The 24,352-nt window shown below is 41.1% G+C and overlaps 1 protein-coding gene across 2 annotated transcripts in view; it reads right to left on the bottom strand.

Moving 5' to 3' along the window:
• LOC127374363 (A disintegrin and metalloproteinase with thrombospondin motifs 2) overlaps positions 1-24,352 on the bottom strand; it is a 105,925-nt gene that overhangs the window by 44,090 nt on the left and 37,483 nt on the right. For both annotated transcript variants that reach the window (XM_051419573.1, XM_051419574.1), the window contains exon 3: positions 12,658-12,838. In XM_051419573.1, coding sequence (XP_051275533.1) covers positions 12,658-12,838 — 181 coding nt within the window. The remainder of the gene's footprint in view (positions 1-12,657; positions 12,839-24,352) is intronic.

Here is a 24,352-nt window from a genome sequence, read left to right as displayed (position 1 = left end):
TGCATATTTATCATGCTTAACATTCCCAAGTTAAGAATATGACCTATAGTGGAGTTATGAGAAAGTCAACAACATCTACTATGCTCTAGTGATACTGATGCCATACACAAATCCAAATGCAGAGAGACGTAGTGGGAGGAAACGTGGAATAACAGGAGCCAGAACTGAACTTGGCCCGTACTGTACTGTATGTGAGTCATTCTTTGCATAGTCAGACATGCTGTGATCTCAAACCTGGCTCAAAGTCATTACAGCAGGGAGGCCAAAGGGTATTCAGGGGCAGGATGACTGGGGAAGGAGTGAGAAGATTAAAGTGTAACTTTATACTTTATAATCTTTAAGATTGTCATGAAATTGCTATTTATTTTCCAACAATAGCTATTTAATGTATTTACTTTCTGTAATTATCTCTTTATATTGACCTTATGTGTTTTAGAAAGAAGGAAGTGCTGCGACTTTGAGATGAGTCTGTTGGTGGCGGAGTCTGCCATTAAACAATGCATATCATCTATTTTTTGAGTTAGTATGCAGTTATTTTTTGATACCAACTTTTAATCCTGGTCCCAGTCTCAGTTCATCACAATATTAGTATTTAGTTTCCAAAGAAAATCAAATAATTGTTGACTCAATCAACCCATGTCAACACATTTTATCTGGTATATTTAATCCGTACCAAACCGAAGTGTAAAAACCAGACCAGACTATTTTTGTCTGGGATCAGTGACTTCTTGGAGTCTCCACTGGTTACCTGGCAACTGCTCTGAGGTAAGAAATAGTCTGGCACATAACCCCCCCGTAGAACTACAAATTGTTGTTTTTACAGGTGAGTTTTTGTACAGATTAAACAAACATGACACACCGTGTAAATTTTTGAACCTTTGAACAGACCCAGTAAAGCTGTTTCCCTCTGTTTCGAGTCTTTTTTTGCTAAGATTACTTAGCTGGCTGCTGTTGGTAGCTTCATCATTACTGAGATTCAACAGAGCACACCCAACCAAACTCAGCAGTGACGCTGGTCCGAGATGCAACAGACTTTTTAACCAGAGTGGGCAGTAAAACACTGCTTTTCATCCTGGTGTTCACTTTATCTTTAAGGTATGAGGGAGTGGAGAAGGAGAAAGAGAAGGAAGGAGGTAAAAGAAAAGAAAGTGAAGCGACAGATGGTTCAATGAAGTGGGGGGGACAGGAGGAAAAAGTCAAGGAATAAAGGTCAAAAGAAGAAAGCAAAGAGGAGAAGAGGGAGGGTTATGGGCAGGGTATGAGTAGAAGACACACACAAATACGATCACAAGCCAGAACACTGGGGTTTGTCAGCTTGATTGGGAATCATTTCAGAAATCTCCCAGAGTTCTGAGCGATGGCAGGGAATCTGGACAAAGAGAAGGATCACAGGGGGACCGTGGGTAATATGCCAGGGAAGTGAACTAACTTTTCTCTGCCGTCAGCACATCTGCTGTGGTGGCTGATCTATCTCCTTCTCATCACTACAGGACGACACATATGGCAGGAGAGATGGAGTTCGCACATAAGCTTCTCTGTGACAATACACACACACGCGCAAAGAGCACGGCAGCGAAGACATGCCAGTGTGCACCGTAATTGTCTCGGCGTGACTGTGACCACAGCTGCAGAGGACACATTACATAAAAGAAAAGGGCTTCCACACTCAGCTTCAACTGACTGTGTAAATTATCACTCAATTATATCTATTTCACGCTCCTCCGATACAGATCATCCCACAGTGGAACAAACTGAATAAAACTGGTGACCCCGCTTGTCGGGCTTCCCCAGAAAAACACTTTAAACAGACCTTGATCTGATTTATGTAGTGTTTAATATGGTTAATAGGAGATTATTTGCAATTTTCTCACACAAAAACATTTTCCTTACCAAAACTTACATTATCATATACATTTTTGTGCAATGTAATATGAGACAGATTACACTTTTTAACAGCACGAGAAGGAAACATTTATAGTGAAAGTACTGTGTTTTCATAGCAATATATCATAGCTGTTCCTGCCATCATATGCCTGGCTACATAGAGGTTTTTTTTCCTGGCTCTATTTTGTGTTCTTTTTATGATGAATGTTTTCATGGTTTAAGAAACTCAGAACACTTGGTTAATGTCAAGGGGGAAAGGTTTTGGTCTTGGTATAAAAGTAAACATACAGGACACATTGATTTTAAATAAATTACACTTTCCCTAACTATAATCGTGTTTTGGACGCATGATGGTCTTTAAAGTCAAAGTCCTGCATGTCCAGCCATCCAGTTTAAGAATGTTACACTTCTTGGATTAAAATAAGAAATGTACACACGCACATAAACACTCAAAACTCAGTCAACAGAAGGAGGCCCAACTAACCACTCCGTTCCTTTTATATTTCTTTGACAGAAAGATACTGCTCCACGCAAACATTTGGGTCGGTAATCTTACTGTACATATCACTTCAAATTCATCCCTGACAGTGATTTAATATTTATTGTTGCTTTAACATCAACAATAATTTGGACAATATGAATTGTAAATTAAATTTCAATGTATTATATCCAATTGCAATAAACTATGGTATGGATAAAAGGCCATGTATGGCAATGCATGGGCTTTCATCCATCCCAGAGTGACTAAATCATATTGCTGCAGCCACTATATACAGGATGTGAACAGAGCCTGCGAGATGAGGAAAACACAATTAAAAAGCATCATTAGATTATTGTAGCTTTGAAAAATGAAGACTAATAACCCAGCCTGCAGTTTGCCTCCTACCACCACTGTGTTACGGTAATTGCTCCACACAAACACACACGCCATTAAAGGTCAGGGATCAACACTGTACGGACATGACCCATCTGGATTTGACAGTCACTCCGGTTCATTGGGTCCAATAAACACTATGACAAATGTGTATTTTCAGTTCCTGCTAAGCTCTAAGCAGGCCTTGTTTTCTCCTCCCTCTCTCCATTCTCTCTTCTCTACAGCCATTCTCCTCTTTTATTTGAGCTAAATCTGAACACATCAGACTAATGCTACAAGACATATCAGGCAGCTCAGTGGGAGCAAAGAACTGACGACACAGGAAGATGGAGAGGATTGGAATTTATCTTTCCCTGCCCCCCCTCTCTCTCTCTCTCTCCAACAGTTCTTCATCACATTTCAGATAAAATAAACATCCATCCATAACCTGTCCTACCCATTTTTAACCTACTGACTGTCTGAGCCATAGATTAGTGCGTCTGTCCTCAGTGCTCATGGCTAGTATTATAGCCATTGTTGAATGAAGAAGCACAAAGCAGTGTTTTATTCAATTAAACTTCCCTAGGGTGCGCAACAGCAAATGAACTGCAGCCTAACCAACTCCCACCACCACACATCACTCGGCTAATCAGACAGCAGCCATGAGGTGCTTACTTCATTTTGACAATCTACATAGATTGTCTGTGCATTATTGCCATTGTGCACACAAATAGCAACATATTCTGTCTTTGTCTGTGAAGATTAAATATTAAGCTTGTATTCCAGCTAGGGACAAGAAAGCTTAAATTGTCTATAAGGTCAGCAAGAAATATCCTTTTCTTTTCTTAACAGTTGAAGGAATGATGCATTGATCAAATTTAGATTTTTGGAAATAAATTTAAGAAAGAAAGTTTTAAGTAAAAAGTCTTGACTTATCATACTCCTTACAATCTTACATGTTCCTAATTCACTTTTAAAATGTATTCCTATTTATATATTCATATATTAGACTGATTCAACAAACAAACAAACAAGTGAACATATAAAGGATTTCACACAAATAAAATTTTAAAAATTTAAATAGCAATTACCTTTGCATAACACTGAGTAAGATTTTTAAAATAAAGGACAACATGAACATGGATATGGATACAAATGTGAAGTAAATCCAGGACTCTGATTGCACATTTATGTACCTCATAGCCCATGACACACCATTTCAGATTGAACGTGCCTGTAATTAATATAATTAAGCATGTGATCACTTGAGAACTGCTCTTAAAGGTTACTCTTAAACTTTGCTGAAAGTAAGAGTAAGTGGTCGTCAGAGAAGTGCTATATAAATACATCCATTTACCACTTTTAGTGGATATACTTTGACAAGTGCATTTATTATCAAGGATTAATGGTAACGTTGTGGCCTTTTTTACAAATATTTTTACATCTTACTCTGAATTAATTTTTTTACTTTTATCAACTATCATTAGTCATTGTTGGAAAGACTGTCAAAAGACTAACAAAGACGGGTTTAGTGAGTTTTATTTTATTTCTACATCGCATGCTCTTCATCAGCAGATGGAGTTTGCTTTGTTGTCATTGGGGAACAATCTTTTGACATGAGAGGTCAGCAGCTACTACAATTTTACAAAGTCAAGAAGTCCAAACGGTGCTGTGGATGAAATCATAACAGCTACTGAACTTGCATGTCCAACAGCTCCATCTTCGTGACACCTCAGCCATCAGCAGATGAAGATCATACGGTTGAAAGCCACAGAAAAAACTAGTAAGTGGTCTTTGAGTTAAGATTCATCTGTCAAATTAGATATGATATTAGAACGTCTTGCCACATTTTTGTTGTTTCATGTTTCTGGCTTTGAAAAAATGTTCACATAGATTTGATCACAAACATACTCCTAAAAGGGAAAAACCACAGACTCCACCATGACTCTAATGATTTTGCACTTGATGAACATGTTCACTCCCCACTGAAGTAGATAACTACTGCACACACGCAACAAACCGACACACAGAATGAGGAAACTGCTGTGATAGTGGTGAATGTATTTGGGTCTCCAGAGCGATGAAAGCCTTGTTCACATGAGAGGCTCCATTAACCTCGGAATCAGCTGCCATAGTATTACATCCTCTTTAAACACACATTACTACATTAACCTACACTGTGTTTTAGTGAGTGGTTGCTCATACAAGGGACCATTACATTACAGTTTAAAGCCCACACAGGTGTCTTCAGTTATTCTGGCTGATTAGACTTCATTTCAGGGTGCTGTTGGGTGGAGATGTGCTGGGAGTCACTAAACCCTGTGTACTTACAAAGATGATAAAGGTGCAAGTTGTCCTCGCCCAACAGATACAACTAAACTAAAAGGAGATCACCATCAATGCCCTGAGAGGTGCTATAATCAGCCAAAATAAACAGAAAAAACCTCTGTTTGGTTTTTTTTTCACCATCTGTGTAGAAGCTGTAACATTAGAAAACAATGTCAAATTTTCCTGCTCAAGCGTGGACATCAAGGTAGCTTATTCAGCGATGGCTGTGGCTCCCACACTTCTCTGAGGAGTGCCAGATTTAACACAGCACGAGTGTGTGTGTGCATGTGTATAGAGTGTGTTTGCAGCACTGTGACAGTAGTGGGAGGAAGGAAGTCACACGCCATCTCATCTTCCATGAGCTTCTGTCCCTTAGGTTGGCTGGTTACATAACTGATGCTAACACAGAACACTGGCCACCTCCAGGGAGGTCTGTTGCGATTAATTGTAGTCACACAGTTCTACCTGCATTTAAGCCTTAATATATCAAGATTTAGATACTATGATACTATATACTATATTATACTATTGCACATTCATAATCCAGCTTCTGTATGCACACATTAAATCTAAAATATGATTTACTACTTTCTGATGATGATGATGGAAGTAATGGTATGTTTTCATGTGTGTATAATCACCTGAGTAGAGTAATTATGTTTTTGTTACCTTAGAATGAGCTGTTTTAATCTACAGATGCTGCGGGTTAACTTGCATGGAGTTCGTTATGTTTAACCATACACCTACAGTAGCCCAGAAGGCACAAACGAAACACTGGTTCTAGATAGGTGCAATAGTCACTGTCCTTTGCAGGTTTCTGAATGCTGAGAGGGAGGCAGCGAGCAGAATTGAAGGGTGTAGTTAGGGAAATATTGTTCTGGCATATAAACAATGGTTAAAGTATGGTTAAAGACCCCTACTTTCCACCTCTACAACTGCTACCACACACTGCTTCCTGCATTGGCACTGAACATTGGCCGTGGAGGTTCAAAATTGTCCATCATGCACGTAATTACAAAAGATACTGGGCTGAGTATAAAAAAAGTATATATTAACATATGAATTAACATATTTATAAGAATTTAGTTCAGTATTTTCTACACAGGTAATCATCGTGTGACATCTTGAGGGGTTCCGACGCAGGATTGGGAACTATCGCTTTGTTAATCACAATCACAACCTTTTTCCCTGAACCCATGTTATGCAGGATCATCACTGTTCATCATAAATAGAAAAATTCAGGGACACACACTTTTTCACTGGATACTGGATCAAGAACGTGGCAATGAAAATATGAACACAACATCAGAAGCAGCACCAAGGTTCAGAAAGGTGCTAATCTTGTCAAAACACTATGATCACCATGATTATAGTGATGCTCTCTCAATCACTAAGGCTGTAATAACACTTTACCCTTTCATCCCTCTCTTCTTCTCCGCCTCATCCTCTCCTCATTCACTCACTCTTTGTCTCACAGACAGACAGAAACCCACACACACAGACTGCATGTGGGTCGGTGCGGCAGCGGTGGCTGCAGACTGGAGCAGAGGTCAGCCGCACCCTGCTATTATCCCTTGAGTCCTGCTCTGTTTAAAGGCAGCACTGTGGCACACTGAGTGATGGCTCAATGGAGGGCCTGCTGGGAGCTTACTAGCAGGTGAAGAGTCAGACGAGCCAGAGGGAGAACACACATAGAGGGACACAGCGCCGGCACACGTCCAAACACAAACTCACACACCGGTGGACGCACCAAAGCTGTCAATCAGTCATGAGTGAAACAGGCAAGAAATAAAACCTGTGAGTGCACAGGGAAGCACACATACATGCAGGAATGCTTGACACACACACACACACACACACACACACACAAAACACACACACATATGCTGAGTGTGGTAAAAAGCCAGTCGTGCTCCCCAGGGATAGAGCCAGTGGACACAGAGAGGGAGAGAGGAAGCAGCTGGCTGCTGGAATACTTCCCCTCCTAACGCTGTAATTTCCTCCCAGAGGCACACCTGGGCCAGCACTCATTCACACATATATACTGTATCAGTGTGTGTGTGTGTGTGTGTGTGTGTGTGTGTGTGTGTGTGTGTGTGTGTGTGTGTGTGTACAGAGCACACATGTGAGAGTATTTGCGCCTGAGTATGTGTTTGATCTTTCGTGTGTGTATGTTTCTGCTTGGCTGCATGAGTGCGTGTTTTACCCACTGCCCAATATTACACCCATATTATAATAAAGCATTACACATTATTACATACATAAAACACACCTTCCGTAAGTAATGCAAGCTGTGAGTATGGTGCCGCTGCTTTGTCGACTTGAAATAAGCGGCAGCTGCTGCAGCAATGTGGCCAGAGCTGGTTCACCAGCTCATCTTAGACTGGTACCTTTGACCTATTTTATTTGATGGACACAAAACGCATTATACAATTTCTGTTAGGGGAATTAAATCAAGCAGAAAATGTTTTTGATAAAAGAAACATTTATTTTCACACACTGAATCCTGTGGAAATCTTACTTGAATGCTTTCCAATTAACACCTTCTTTTCCTGGATAGGCTATACTTACATTTTGGACTGCTATCTTCAGCTTTACAGCCCATATTTATCCACACCATAATGGTTCACTGAAGTTTATATTTCCAAATTCTAGAATTTGCCGCTAAACATTGGGTTTTTCTTGCTAAAAATGCTCAGACTCAGACAAGCCATGGCAAATTACATTGTTTACATAGGCTATATACGGTGAAGGAATTCTCCTCTAAAACTACTGGTTTTAGAGCTTTAAAAAGCAGCCTAAAGGCACTCAGGACACACGGCTCCTGATTTCATTCATACTAGGGCTTAGACAGCCAATTTTGCTTTGGGGTGAATGGGAAGACTGTGTTGGAATGGGAACATGTTACTTTAGGGAACTGGGCCAGGTAATGGAAATGGAAAGATGCATCTGGCAGTTATAAAGGAGATGAGAGGTATTTTGAGGAACCTGTTTGTGTATATGCAATGAATTTGCAATTAAAGGAAATGTCCTGTTTAATACAAAGATAGTGGTCAAACAATCATGACAGGTTGGAAACAAGTTAATCTATTGAAAATCACTGTATTTGGCTGTAAAAGGAAAAGTGAGCACACCAGAAAAGTCGCCCATCAATGTGCAACCACAGTAGGACAGTGGAACTGGATGTTTGCAACGGACATTTTAGTAATAAATGTACTGTTAATCTCTTTCTTCTCTTCCTTCTTTCTCTTCTTAAGAATGTTCTTAGCACAATCTCTTAAATAAGCCTCATAATGACATCAGAAAAATGTCACCTTTCTGGCGTTTTCAGATGGCTATTTGGGATTCAAACAAGAGGCATGCTGTACTGAAAATCATCTTCTGGGACTCACTGTTACATCCTGAAGAGTTCAGGCCATTTATGTGTTTGTGTGTGTGTGTGTGTGTGTGTGTGTGTGTGTGCTCACATCTCTAAGTGCTTAGTCACAAGTCTCCTCTTGAAAACCCTTGCACCGTATGACTATCCTTGTGTCACACCAGCAGAGACAGAGCAGGGAGGAGGGAGTAAAGTGAGAGAGAGACAGAGAGAGATAGAGAGAGAGTGGGTTCTCGAGGGAGCCCCCTTCATTTTCTGGATGCAAGAGGCAGACATTAAGCTACAGTGACTACCACCACTGACCTCTGTCTGACCCTCTCCAACTTCCCCTCAGCTCAGGCCCAAGCTGACGTGTCATTGTATCGGGCTGTGCGATGTGGCAAACCTAACGGCGACTCACATCAGCAGAACAGTAAAGCACAATACAGTACATGACAAAACATGCAAGAACAGCAGCGCCTGAGGGGTAAAGCGAATGCTGGCTTTGCGCAGATGCATGGGGTCCTGTGTAGCTGCCTCAGTCCTCCGCCCAGTCCACCACCTAATTGCAATCGCTTTGCCCCAGAGGCTGCAGGGAGCCTTTCTGCCCTGAGAACAATACAGATCTCTGAAATGTCAATGAAAACAAGTCAGTTGCAAAGGACTACATGTTTGTAAAGCAATTCTATAACCTATTGTGTATACGAGTTCAGAACAGAGCTGAATGACAGTTACCTTGCTACCAAAATATAACAGCCCAACATGATACTTCTGTAATGCTCAAATATGTAAATAGTAAGACAAAAATAAGAAAACATCTATTTATAACGTAATTATAACACATAAAAAGGTGAGTTTTATGCATTTATGTGGGAGTTTAGTCCAGCAGACTAGGTGAGGGGGATTATGGGAAAAAGCCCTGTGGTAGTCCATCTGTTTTGGCATGTCTCAGTACCCTGGACACAGCACTGCAATGGCATGCATACACATGCTTGTATACACACAATTAAAGCAACACATCCACACAGACAGACAAAATACTAAACCCCACCCTCACAGTGGGGGTGTCTGCAGACACCAGAAAGCAAGACAAGAGTTTGTTTGGGGCAAAAAGGTAGCAAGAGACCATGAACAGGAAATACAATTAGCAGAACAGAGGGACATTGATCAAAATCACAGATAAAAGAGGGAGATAAAATGAAACTATAAGGGGCAAAGAAAAGACAGATTGAAGGATGGAGCTCTGTCCGCCCCAGCAAAAAATGAATGGCAATCCTTCGTTTTCTATTGCCGCAGCGATTAATTGACGAATGTGCCACATTAATAATAAAGCTTGCTCTCTCCACTTAGGACATTGATTCACACCTCCTCAGCTTATGGTGTAAGAAACCGATCAATCTCGCTCTTTCTTCATCTCTCTTTCTCTCCTTTTTGAGCTCCTCTATTACCTTGCTAAATATAACTTCCTTCCCTCTGTCTTTAGCCAGGAAATGAGTCCAGCATTCAATAACTGGCTGTGAATTAAGCAGGCTTGGCGAAGGAGATCTCCAGAAATGATTGATTGATTATTAATTAATTTGCTAATGTCCCTGATTGATCTACAAGGGGGAGTGATTGTCTGAGAAAGAGAATATGAGGGGATGAAAGAGGAGAGGAAAGAATCGGATTTGGTTTTCAACAGGAGAATGGAGGGGAAAAGAAGTGTAAAGGCAGTAGGATCTATAATGTGCTTCCTATGTGTCCGTGTGGCTGTGATTTTACAGTGACATGATGTAACAACTGGAAGGTAAACCTGTGTTTACATAATGTTGGGTCTAGAATAGCTAAGACAAAGATAAAAAGGAAAAAGACAAGAGAAACGAAGAGAGAGAGAGAGAGAGAGAGATTCACATCAAATGCTGCTGGGAACAGCACATGCCTGCTTGTCTGTCTGTCTGTCTGTCAGTCTGTCTGTCTGCTTAGCCTTGAAAATCCCAGCACTCAAAGCCAGACGACCACAGAACTCATGCCCACGCCACACATGCACGCACACAGACACACACACACACACACACACACACACACACACTGTGGCCTGTTCTATCCTACGCTATTGATCTGCACCCCACTCTTCATTAGAAAGAAGGATTCAAAGGCAACAAGGAGCAGTGAGACGTGTTGTGTGTGTGTGTGCGTGTGTCTGTGTGCATGAATGTGTGTTCAGAAGTGTAAATGTATGATCAAGGGAGTTGTGTAAGCCGCGTGTGGTTACATCCTGTGTGTGTGTGTGTGTGTGTGTGTGTGTGTGTGTGTGTGTGTGTGTGTGTGTGTGTGTGTGTGTGTGTGTGTGTGCGACTTTCTGTATAGGTTTTTTTTCAGTTGGTGCATGTGTGTGTATGTATGTGGATGTACTGCCAGGTATCAGTAACAGTGGGTGCAGATCTGTGTTACTCTAATGCAGTCTGTCCTCACTGGGTGTTCCTATGGAAACTCTCTCTCTCTCTGTATATTATTAGACATTCTTGAGTCAACTGCTCAGAATAGGAAGACACAGATCACATCTATTGCGATACACTCGTTATAAAGCGCTTCGACTCGGCTCCTGTACAACATGGGAAACTTGATTCTCTGAGAATATTTTTTTGCTTTGGTGATTAGTTGAGATGCAGACTCTTGCACCGGTCGGGGTCACGATTGATTGACTTGTAGGCATCAGATCAATCATGGTGATTGGACAGCCACTTCTACTGACACAAGCCTGAGGCATGCATTGCAGTAATGTTTTATAATGTAATGTAAATCTTGTGTTTCAGGGAATTTGTTTTTTCTTTCTTCTTTCTTTCTTTCTTTACACCTTTTCAAAAACTTCACATACACACAAAATAAAATAAAATAAAATAAAATAAAATCAGGTAGATGTAATTTCTCAGCAAAAATAAAAAATTTTCCTGGGTTGTATATATTGTTCTTACTCCTCATCTTCCTCAACAGTGTATCATACAAATTAGTCATTTCTATTTTTACGACTCGTTAATCCATTTTTATTTCATTTTCAGAAGAAGCAGAAAGGGAACTACATATTTTTCATTCTACAACCCTGCGTTGTAAATGACAATAAAATAACCCTGAATCTTTGAATATTTTAGGTGAACTGAATAATAAGCAGCATAGCAATTTAAATAAAACCCTTAATATTATTTATCATTTATCTTACTGCAGATACTGAATACACTTCATGCTTCAGGTTTCCTCATATACTTAACTTATATATGGAATTTTCTATGGTCGGTGTATTAATTTAAGTTTGACATAAGTTGCAGACTAATAAGTGAGTAATAATAAACTGTGACACTACATGCAAGTGTTATCTATTAAATGAAGATTAATTCATTTGACTCAAGGACAATTCCTTGAAGCAAGTTCAACAATTGTTAATTAATTGTAAAGAAATAAGATTTGGGAGTAATACGAGATGAGAAACAGATGAATAGATGGATTTTTATGATGAAATATAATTTTGCTTGAGTGATAATGTTCAGACCTTGGGTATTAAAGCCTTTTTGAATACACATTTGCCTTCCCTCCCTTTAATCCTAGAGCCTACATGCTATGCCAAAGTCTAAGTATTATGCTTCCTCTAAAATAATAGCCCTTCTTGTTGTTTCAGTTCATTTATTTCATCTGTAGAGTGGAAAATGGAGGCAGACATGAAGAGAAACCAAAGCCTTGAGTGCCAGCTGTTAATTGTTAAGGCAGCATATAATTCTATAAAAGAGAGAAGGCTGCTACCTTACCAGTCAAACATGCATGTCTCCATATGTCACTCCTTTACCACTGGAAAATTAGTGCAGTGACAGGAGGATGCATTTGAGTGTGAGTAGGTGTAATCTTTTTGACAGCAGGGTATGCTCACGCTGTGACTCACTGTCTTTGCATACAATAGTTTGATATGATTATATAACCAGGTGTGGATGAGGGAAGATTGGTTTAAGATGCTTGTTATTTTCGGTATAGTGTTTCAGGATTTACTGCAGAGTACATTAATGACAACAAAAAGTTTAGATGAATACTTATACTTATATAGGCTTTAAATTAAGTGTGTAAATGAAGAGGGACTTCAAGGGCATTAAATCACTTCCACATGTGGCTACTGGAGAAGATGGAGTTAAACAGAGCAGAGTGCTAAAGTGTGCATGAGAATCATCCAGTGAAGGGTGCATAAAAGTCGAGGGGGGCACAGTGGGAGCCACAGACTGACCTCTGGAGTGGTAGTCTGCCGCTGTGCTGCCGATGGGCGCTTTCTTTACGGCTGAGGAGCGATAGACGATGTGCGTCCTTCCTCTTCCACCTCCCTCCGCCTCCTCCTCTTCTATCACTCCATCGCCCCTCTCCACCGGCTCGATAAAAAACTCTTCTTGCTCCATCCTGATCATACCAGCCTGAAAGAGAGTGTGGAAAATTAATTGGATGACATGAATGTGCGTAGGTGAACTCTGACATCATGTTAATGCGTGTCAGTCCCTCATATCATTCTCGTCTCCATCCTCCTCTTCACATCCTAGCTTTCCCTGACAGTTTAAAGAGTTCCTTTTCTTTACTCCACTGCTGTGTTATGGGCATGCTGGGAGAAAAGACAAGAGAAGGGGACAGCAGTGATCCCTCCTGGGGCCTTCGCAAAGGTCCGGAGTGACACCTGGCATCTAAAATGGCCAACACAACAGCAGGAGATGAGACTGTCCCACTCCCATCCTGGACTAACACATTCTGTCAGGTAATTCCCCACGTCTGCCTTTACACACACACACACACACACACTCACACAAATACACACGAGCTGTGCACAAATGCAAACTCACAGGGAGAAGGGGAGTGAGGAAAGAGACAGTTGAAGAGATGGCGAGGAAGTATGCATACAGAAGAGACACACGCACAAAAAGGAGTTTTCATGCATACACGGGGAAAACAGGCACTGGGAAAATTGCCCGTCACTCTCTCTTATTCCATCTGTCTGTTTAAGACAACTGGTAATTACCAAGGCAACGCACTGCTGTAGAGGAAAGTCATGGGGGAGAACACACAGAGAGGATGGAGAGGATTTGGAGAGGAAGAGCGAAAAAAAAGAGAGCGATAAATGAAGAAGAGAGACAACATCGATACAATCAGCGCTTGTCTGCGTCTCCCTCTTGCTCTGACAGGAGAAGTAAGGGATGATGAGCGAGTTGTAGAGAGGAAAAAAAATGACAAAAAAATACAGTATACATTACAGAGGAATGTGCAATGAAAAGATGTGTGTAGACTGTACTGCGCTGAAAGAGTCAGAAATCCCACCCTGGGGCACAATGACCAGCTACAAATGGCTGACTCTATTAGGCCATTACATCTGTAGGAGTATACTGTACATCACATTTAATCTACAACCTGAACTGATATGAATTTTATAGACAGACATAGGCCTACAAGCACTGCACATTATTACATGAGTACAGTCATGCTTTCGAACACATTTCATGGATGGATGGATGGATGGATGGATGGAAAATATTATCTAAGAGGTTTCACAGCTCTAAGAGGTTTTTCAGAGGAAGCAAAAGCTTGATGCCGAAAAGCGGTCAGAGTTTGTTCTTAGGTTTAACTTGACCATGCCACGACAAAAAGAGAATGTCTTTTCTTGTGTTTTCTTTTGGTGATTTTTGTGTCAACAAATATGAGAGTAGTTTTAGTCTCTGAAAGCACTCAGACTCTTAAAATCTCAGTACATACTACTTATTGAATCCTTTGAGCTCTAAAGGAAATGGGGTATAAGAACTTGTATGCTCTTTTTATTCCTTGAAGAGAGGCTGATTTGAAAGAAAATGGATATTAATGAAAGTGGCCCCACAGAAAAAAAAGAAGCTCCTTTTCTAGCCTTTAGTTTTGTTCTTTTCCTCTCCCTCTCCCTCTCTCTTTCTCCCCATCAGTTTGAGGCTTTGGTCCCGGAAGGATGTCGACAAGCCACTGACCTGCCCTCTCTCTCTTGCTCCCTCCCTACTCCCTTTTTCTCTCTCCACCTCTCTCTCTCTTCTCATCCCTCCATTTCCCCGAGCCGTGGTGCGGCATTCCGATCGGAGCTGATGGATCTGCGATGGTGCATGCATTCCCACTCCAGAATACCAAGCAGAGGGGAGAGGAGAGCTGTGTCAAAGAAAAAAGATGACATGTGGGACTGGGAGACATGCTTGGATCGATCAGAGCCGGTATAGTGGGGGCGGAGGGTTAGAGAGAGGGGAAGGTGTGAGTGAAGAACTGGACACGTCCTTTGAAAAGCCGAAGTGAATAAAGCATCAAAGAGTCTGCACACATTTCCATAGTGAGAAGCATTGTCTTCATCTCCTCTAAAGCAGGAGAAGCCAAGTCCTAGTCGAGGGGATTACAGGGAGGCTTGTCCAAACACTGTGTCCAGAACAACTGAGAGAAATTCAGATTCAGATTCAGTACACTACCAGCCTTAATGTGCCAACACTAGTTGGGTTATTCTAAGACAGGGCTAAGGGCCACATAGAGATAATCTAAATGCAAAGATCAGCCATGATGACATGTTGTGCGTAGCGGTGTAATACGTAGTTACTGTTTCTGTATTACTGCATCTTACTGCAATTACACAAGAAGAAGAGGTTGGAATTTACAAAATAACATTCTTTAACCATTTATCTGAAATGATGAAGAATTAACTGTATCTCAGAAAAACAAATAAAGTCTATACTGAATCTAATGTAGAAGCTGTGTAAAAATTGTCTTGGACATTTTGCATGCACTTTTAAGACGGCCCCTAACTTCAGCTTGTTATTTTCCTGTCTACTGTCAAGTCACTCAAGGTTTTTATAGCTTCAGGCATCGAGGTAACAACACCTGGGCAACATCAGTCAAGCTTTATCCTGCACTGCCAAACAAATACTGTACGGGGAAAACTGATGAAACTGATGACAGGTTACTGAGGATGAACCTTGAATATCAGACTAAAGTCGAAACTTCATCTTCTTCTTTCTTTCGGATTTTTTGTTGGCCTTGTAAATTTGGGGTTGCCAAATCTGCATCATGGAATCTGATGCTTTGGTAATTAGTTATTGAAACCAAGTAATCACCTGGATTACTTTTAATACTGAAATATAATTATATTAGCATTGTGCGCTATTAACACATGTGGTAAGTAAACAACAGGTCGGGTGTGTCTTAGCTCAAGGTGAAACAGGAGATGATAGAATGTCACGCCTTCTGCTGCTATGAATTTTTGCCATTTCTTCTGTAAATGCTAGTTTAGGATTATCATTCTACAGCCTGTCTGTTCTGTTGCAGAGGCATCAGCTGCTTTGCTAGTTGCTGTTCTCTTATTACAGTAAATTCATAGTGCTCCTTTGGGTGATGAGCCTGAAGATGTTTTATTGGGTTTGACGTGTTAAAATTTAGCTTATTAGCTCCGCTCCCCTCACGAGACACTTAAATCTGACACAGTTGCTTTCTGCATCTTATCATCATCTTCACTGATTATAAAGGAGTTTCACATCACACACTCGAAGTATCATTACACATCTGGCTGAAAAGGTCACGGCTGATTTTGTTCATATAGATTCCTATTATATATTTCCATGTTTATTGGTTTTAGTCTCCTTGCCTCCGCAACCTCTGATCATTTGCATATAGTCGAGACAATATTGTAAACAACATGGTGGTGAAAAACACTACCTGCCTGTCTTATACATACGCCAATGGTTTCTCCATTAATAATGCCAAAGGTGAGACCTTTGACTTAAGCTTATTACAGTATATGTTTTGTCATGTCTTAAAAGCACAGTCAACCTGCCCTATGCTATACTATTAGTTGTTCTGCATCACTTGGTTACCATAAGTTTAAATTAATTTACTCAGTAAACCATGGCAGTCATGAGAACCGTACGCATTTTTTTTGTTTCGTGGCCACCGTATTTTCTCCTTCACAGCCCATCCTCTTTTCCATGGTCATCAAATACACACGCAAGAGAGTTTGTTCAGTTAGTTGCAATCTGCAACTTTACCACTAGGTGCCATGCCACTAAATCCTACACATCTTTTATGTTGTCAAAGTGATATGACTTTGCTGCTTCACAGTAACTCAAACTAGTCAACAAGAACTAAACTGAGAAGATCTCTTACTGGTAGCTGTAAGATCTCATATTTCAGTCAATTCATACACTTCCTTGAGTAAATCTCCTTTAGAAGGAATAATGGTGCAAATTACATCTCAGTAAATTATCACAGATATTAAAGAAGAGAAAACATTAGCACATTCTGCAAAGTGCAACCAGGGCCATATAGTCACATCTGGCTCATCATCAAACAAAATAACCATACATGCTCACAACTCAGCCTATATAACTGAGTTATTATTACTCTCACAGCCATTGACACTAACCACAACCCTCCCTCTGAGACCTGAAGCACATCTGCAGACTCCAAATCTGGATCCTACACGCTGAGTGTCCAGTTGCAACAGGAGGATCCTCTGTGTTTGAAGGCACACCGAGCTCTATTTGAGGATCTGAAAGGAGTAACTTGAGTCCTGGGTAAGTGTCCTGGGGGGGCACGTGAGACAGATGAGCAGCAGAAAAGCAGTGTTGGAATGGAAGAGCGGATGTTGTTGTGAGGATCAAAGTAACACCCGGTCGGGGCCCTTCAGCTCTGTCCACCACTGGCAGTGTGTGTTTGTGTGTGTTTGATCTGGTGTCACTATGTGTGTGTTTGATCTGATTCATAACCCTGCTACTGCTGGCTAACGTCACACACAGTTGCACACATTCATCCACAGGCAGGCAGGGCAGACACAGTCACACATGAGCACAAACACAAACAAACACACACACATCCACGCACAAATATAGCTTTGATAGTGACTCACTCGTACTGTGTAACCCACCAATTCATTCACCCTTTGAGTCATAAGAGAATCGGGCTCATACAATAGTAAGGCTGATTTGAAAAATTCGACACACTTCAGAGAGAGAGATTAAGAGGAGACGTCACCACAAATTTTAACAGCGTTTTATTTAATCGCATCAGCAGCAAATTGTGCCTTTATGCTCCCACACCAAGCTCTAAGAAAACCAAGTTTTGTGTTTGGATTACGAATATGGCTCTGGCAAAAAATAAAACAGTAAATTTATCTGAAATTTATGAAGGCGCATGAAGCAGAGCTATTCAAAACATTCAGGGAAGCTAAATATATAAGACATTTATGACCCTTGACAAACCTTCCCTCTCTGCTGCTTTACTCTCGCAGGAGAAAAGGTGACGAGCAGAAGGAGCGGGAAGAGGGAGAGACCTGCAATTAAGGTTAAGCATTAAGACAGATTTATTAAGTGAATTAAATTATTTGCTTACGTCCTGAAGAGCGAGGCAATTGCCCAATTATGTTAATCAAGGATACGCGAAGAGGATGAAGGGAATAAATGCGGCAAACAAGATTTATCAAAATGTAAACACATGAAAGGAGGGAGGCCTTGTCATATTTAAACCTTCTCATACCTATTTCTGTCCCCTGTCGGTTGCTCAAACACACTCGTACACACACAGGCACACATGTTCACAGACACTGTCAGGTTGCGTCTGTGTGTGTTGAAGGCAGATGCCAGTGTGATTTAAGCCGTGCAGGACTTAGTGACACAGCCCCATTCCTGTCACCCTGCTCAGCTCATTACATAGAGTGGTCTCTAAAAATGGTCACTCTAAAACTACATACATGCCTGGTAGTCCTGTCCCACTCACCCTCTATTTCTATTTCCCTGCTTTCTCCACCTCATTTGCAAATTGTTCATCTTTGACCTACATTTTTGATCACAGTATGTCAGCCAAACTACACACTCGCTCTCTCTCTCTCTCTCTCTCTCTCTCTCTCTCTCTCTCTCTCTCTCTCTCTCACACACACACACACACACTGAGCCTGGGTCATTTTGGCTTTTAACTCTCGAGTCCGGCCCATATACACATCAACTGTCTTCGACCCCTAAAAGAAATACGGTAATAAAAAAAAAATGCAGCAGTGAAAGGAAGAGGAGGAGGCATGGAAAGGAAAGGCCCTTTGCAAGTTCCTCACAATGCCACACTGAGTCCTTACTCTCTTATCTGCGGGAAAATCTTCCTACTTTTGAGTCAGACCCCCACTAGTGCACTTCGGTCGACCAGTTCTCAGTTTCCTCTCCATATTTGTGCTCTTCCTTCATCTCCTTTTCCGTCCTTGTTGGCATATAATCTGCTTCTCCACTGCTCTCTGCTTTCCTTGTTTCTTTTCCATTGCTCTTTTTGCTTCTCCCTCAATTTTTTTCTTACAATTCCATTAGTATCCTATCCCCCCCTTACTCTATCTCTTTCCGTTTTTCATTATGCTAAGTGGTAGAGGCACTCTAAATGTGCGAGAGTGAAGACAGGGCCAGGTGTTGGAAAAAGGAGACAGACAAAAGACAACAGAGTGCAGGCCATATTATTTAAACAGACTCTGGATGGCACGGCCCTAAGAATAGCAGTAGTAAGCCAAACCTGGTTAGCCTGACCGCATGATCTGTGGAAATTTTGGTTCAGGGCAAGAGCGTTGACACAGACAGAAACACAGTCGCTGACAGTCTGGCAGATAGACCGAGAGACTCAGTGCCAGCCAGACAGACAGTTTGCAAAGGAGGCTGCCTCCGTATCCCGTTCTCGCTTTCTCTCTCTCTCTCTATCTCTCCCAATTCCGGTTGTTATTCATCAGGACAGAAGCTCCATCCCTCTGTTTTCTGTCCAAACAGAGATTATGAATCAGCAGTATGAGGATGGGAAAAGGAGAGGAAATAGAGACAGAATGAGCAGAGAAGTTAAATCAGACAAAATGTGTGATAACCAGCTGGGAAGAGGTGATGGGGAAAAGAAGTCGTAGGTAAAAATTTGACAATTTGAAAGTGACAGATGAGAATTAACAAGAGTAGAAATTTAGAGAAAAGACTTGGCAGAAAAGCAGTGGAAACCAGAATGATGTGTGGAAGTATTTTGTGGGACAACAGACAGAGATAGAGAGGAAAACTAGAGGAGTGAAGTTACGAATTAGGGGGCGTTGTTTACTCTATAATCAGCTCAGCACTGAAATAAAGCGAAGGTCCTCCTTTTCCTCCTCCTCCTCCTCCTCCCCCGTTGCTCATCTCTCTCCTCTCTCTGTCTCACCCTTTCGTTCTTTTTTCTCTCAGCAGTCTGACAGCTTTCCCAGACAGCCAAATGTTCTTGGCCTGACCAACATGGAGGAGTCAGGACAAGTGTAGGGAATGTTTACAAGATCCACTCATCAGAAGCATCCACACTCGTCTCTTATGTTGTCTTTTTCACAGTGTGGCTCAGGTATTAGCAGAGGTCCGGTACTTTCTAAAGAAGGTGGCAGTTTCACTGCAGAGGACCAGAGGCTGTATAACTTACAGCTGATATATTGTTGGATCAAACTTACTCCAGCCCCAGAGTAAAAGGTTCAGAGCGGCTGATGTTGTGTTACATTTACAGCATCCCCCAACAATGCCAAAGTGCCATTAAGGAAAGCTCAGAACTCCAAACAGACCCTGGGGCAGTGCACCAGAGGCAATCTCTAAGGAAATGTTTGTTTAGGCCTGGAAATCCTAATTTTAACTTGTGTAAACTGTGGAATACACAGATCTCCATAATAAAATTACTTGAAAACAAATTCAAGAGGCTGACGAAATGAGACCTGCATTTACTTTACAGGTTTAGGGGTGTAAGTGATTTCTACGAGGCACATATGACATTGTTTGACTTCCTCTTGATAGTGGTTGTGCAATAGTATTAAAACTTTTTCTGATAAATCACTTAAATGTAAACATCTCTGTGAACCTAGGCAGTTGTATGTTTGGAGGTCAAAAGCTCGCAGAAAGCTCAAAGTTTAATCAAACTTTTGCCAATAAGTACAGTTTGTCTAAAATATGTAAAATAAAAGGTCCATGATTTATTGTGCAGCAAAAGTAGTTTTTAAGTGACAAGACAGACACACATCGTAATCAACCGGAGGTTAATCTTTACAGATGTTTAGCCTTTGTGTGCTCCCTACCCTCGCTTTGCTCATGCCAACACACTTTTACACACACACACACACATTCACACAAACACACGCGAAAGAGCACCAGCCAAGCGCCCATCAATCCCTCTTACCGGCCTAGCCCAGCCATCGATCAGTGTGTGTGCGCGCGTGCGTGTGCATTTCAGTGTGTTCACATTTGTGTGTGTGGTCTTTCGGATTGATAAATGACCCCGATTAGTGGCGACTGACCGCTCTATGATTGCAATCTAAGTGCAGCTGAACAGCTGTTCTCAGAGCAGTGTTGTCTAGAGCAGTCTGTGATTAATACAACAGCACTTTAATGAATTACAAACCAACCACAGGCCTGGGATCTGCTGGCGGCCATAATTACATCTCTTAACCCGTACATTCTGAGAAAGTCAGCGTGGAAAATGTGACATTGAGGTTATCTGGGTCCTGTACAAACATTCCAAAATGAAGAATCTGGTGTCATTTGTGTTTAAAAACAACAAAATGAAACAGCAAGAAAATTCTAGCATTTTAAGATCTCTCCATATTCAGTCCATTTCAATTGTTTGGATAAGCTGTCAGTTTGGATTGCTGGAATGTGGATAAATTATGTTTGTCTGTATGAACAAGACTCTGCACTAAAACACAATAAACCAGCTTTTTTTCCCTTCTCACTTTCAACAAATCCCTCTGTATCTCTCATTTATTGTCACTCCCGTTCTGTCTCACTCTTCCTTCCACCCTGCTGACCCTCAGTCCTATCGACCCTCCCTGATGCTGACAATCACACACACACACACACACACACACACACACACACACACACACACACACACACACACACACACATTGACACATTCACACACTTACACACACACAGATCCAGGCTCAGATCCACACCCATCCCCATCCTTATCTCTACTCTATCTCTATATCTCCACATCTATTGGGTATACCTGTAACCTAGCAACAGAGCAGAGTGAAGACCCTCCCCTACCTGCTCACTGTTCTGATTGCTGGACCTGACAGCCAATCAAACCGTGTCGGGGCAGCAACAAGCACCAATCAAAGATTTCCTATTGCTGGGAGTCGCCCCTTGCTCTCCACCCTTTTGACCCCACATGCGGGCAACACACACATACACACACACACACACACACACACACACATACACACACACACACACACACACACACACACACACACACACACACACACACACACACACACACACACACACATACATGCACACACTCACACAAATGCAAGTCTCTTGAGGCCAGCCAGGAGAGATCACAGGATTGGGCTGACTTGCCTTTTGATTTTATTTCAACCAGTCCTTCATTAGCAGATGATGATGAATGTGTCAGTCTAGGCACATAGTGTTGTTGTGCACAATGTTGGGCTAGTAACTCAAAAGATGTAATTTATAACTCTTTTCAAAAGTAATATTATAACTTTGGTCATTACTCCATGCCAACAGCAATTAGTTACACTAGTACTTATATTACTTTCTGACACTCCCCACCGAATTGGTAAGGGTGCCCCTTCTCTTCAAAATTCAGACTTTTTACAGGTTTATTTGTTAAAATCAAAGTAATCCAGTATTTCCAGCATTTCCATTACTTGTTTCCATTCTATATAAATGACTAATTATGTTTTGGGAGGGTAACTGTAATATTATGACTGAAATGATTTAGTAATTAGTTACACTACTACTACTACTAGTTACTAGGCAAAGTAATGGTATTACTGTAATATTATTACTAGTAATGAGTTATGGCTCAACACTGGTTATGTACCCACATAACATGAAGCCCCTCTTTTTCTCCTCTATTCTTTTATTTATTTTTAAAAATATATTCTTTGGGGGGATGTTCCCTTTTATCAGATAGGACAGCTGAAAATAGACAGGAAATAGGGAAAAGTGAGGGGGGATGACATGCAGCAAAGGGCCACAGGTTACATTTGCACCCATGGGCCACGCTTTGCGGCTTGAGTGACATGTGGCTTCGTACGTGGGGGGCCAGCTCTACAAGGTAAATCTATCCGGGCACCCTCCTCATCTTTTCTTTGCATGCTCTAGACGTCTTCACTCTTTGACAATCTCATGTTCCCTCTTGGTAGAATAAACATACAATAATATCCCACAAATTATACCCAGATACATTATACCTGTGGCTAAAACCAGGAGACCTAAACTATATTCTTAACAACCACAAAGACATCTGAAACTCACTGTCTCAAAATTCCTACAAATCATAATTTATTCTCTTCAGGGCTCTCTCCCTCCTCCACATGGATGGATTACCTAACTGACTGGGCACGGAACCAGGATCCCAAGTGATCAGAGGTCCCCACAGTCAGTGCCTCTGTGTGAAGTGCCAGCAATGTCTTCTTGAAAAGCAAAAATCATATTTAAGAGTCATACCGTCATGATATCTTCAAAGAAAAAGATTACATCCATCTGTTTTTCTGACGGATGTCCAGGTTCTACATCTAAGAGCCCATGAAATATGTTGAAAGAAAAAACTCAAAATGGATGTTTCGACTGCCATTTAGGAGCCATGTTTACTGATATGACATGTATATCAAGAAGCTGGAAAGATACATCAAAGGAGGAAAGCTGCTATAAGGAATTGTTGTTCATTCATTCATCAGTTTAATCATTGCAGAAGTTACAGCCAGTACACGTATACAATTGATGTCGTAATGTTCCAGTGTCCTGTTATTTAACAAATCTGGCTGTGCCTCTAAAATGGACCTTTACTAAGTAAGCTCCTCAAATTACTGTATTTACAAAGGCCTAAAACTGACCCAAAAGACTGTTGTTGATACACATATTTGATATATGATATGATATTTACTTAACTTCCAGTTACATAAAGGCAAAAGGAGGATCTTAACACCAGCATGTCAGTGTTTCTTTTTCAAAACTATGACAACTCTCTTCATGAAAGTGCAAGGACAAGAGCGCGCCAACTATGTATACTTGATTCGTTGCGGACGGCTGGTGCATGAAGCAAATTGGAGCCTTTAGAAGCAAACAATGGGGACGTCAGTGAACTTAGGCCACAAGGACCACAGAGCCTCTTTGTTCTCCACCCAACTCCATTACACTCTTACTCTCACTTTCATTCTTATTGTAGAGCTACAGATAGGTATGAGAGCTCATAGACACAAAGTAGAATCTATTTACAGTGCATAGCTCAAGAGAAGTATGTGTCTGTGCACACCGTATAAAATGATCCTGGCTGACTGTATGTGTACTGCAACCAGCTTACATTATGTGAATGTGAAGGGAAGACCTGGTCAGTTGTGGAAAAACTATAAACCAAGGCCAAGCAGAAGGTGCGATTATACAATGAACTCTACAATATAATGTCTGAAACAGCCTCAACATCATATGACAATTCATTTAGATTTACGGGCACACATCTGACACAGAACCATAGAGGAACTGACCATTTACCCCACCACTCTAAGTTATTGTTGCTAGGCCTGTCAAAGCTTTAGATTCTCGTATGGCACACATACAGTATACAAATGGGGCAGATACACAACTCAAAATTATTGGTGGTCAATCTTTTGAAACAAATGATTTTTCATTCCAGACAGTGACAAAGAAAGTCAAGTGTGAAAGGAACGTGTTGACCTGCACTCTGATTGGGCTGCTCTAGAGAAAAATCTTCATTTAACCACAATAGGCTTTTTAGGATAAATACAGCAGGGAACAACTGCTATAAAAATTGAAACAAAAAGTTTTTCTGTGAATTTAAAATCAATTAAATATGACACAAATTAAATAAAAGTCACATCTTCTACTTTGATCTTTCAGTGTAGCCTTACATATGATTTTTCATGAAACTCCGTATTGGAAAGTTCAAGGCAT

The sequence above is a fragment of the Dicentrarchus labrax genome, unplaced genomic scaffold, assembly GCF_905237075.1.
Source record: "Dicentrarchus labrax unplaced genomic scaffold, dlabrax2021, whole genome shotgun sequence".
NCBI lineage: Eukaryota > Metazoa > Chordata > Actinopteri > Moronidae > Dicentrarchus > Dicentrarchus labrax.
Note: the sequence above shows the minus strand (reverse complement) of the source record. Positions and strands in the feature narration are given on the sequence as shown.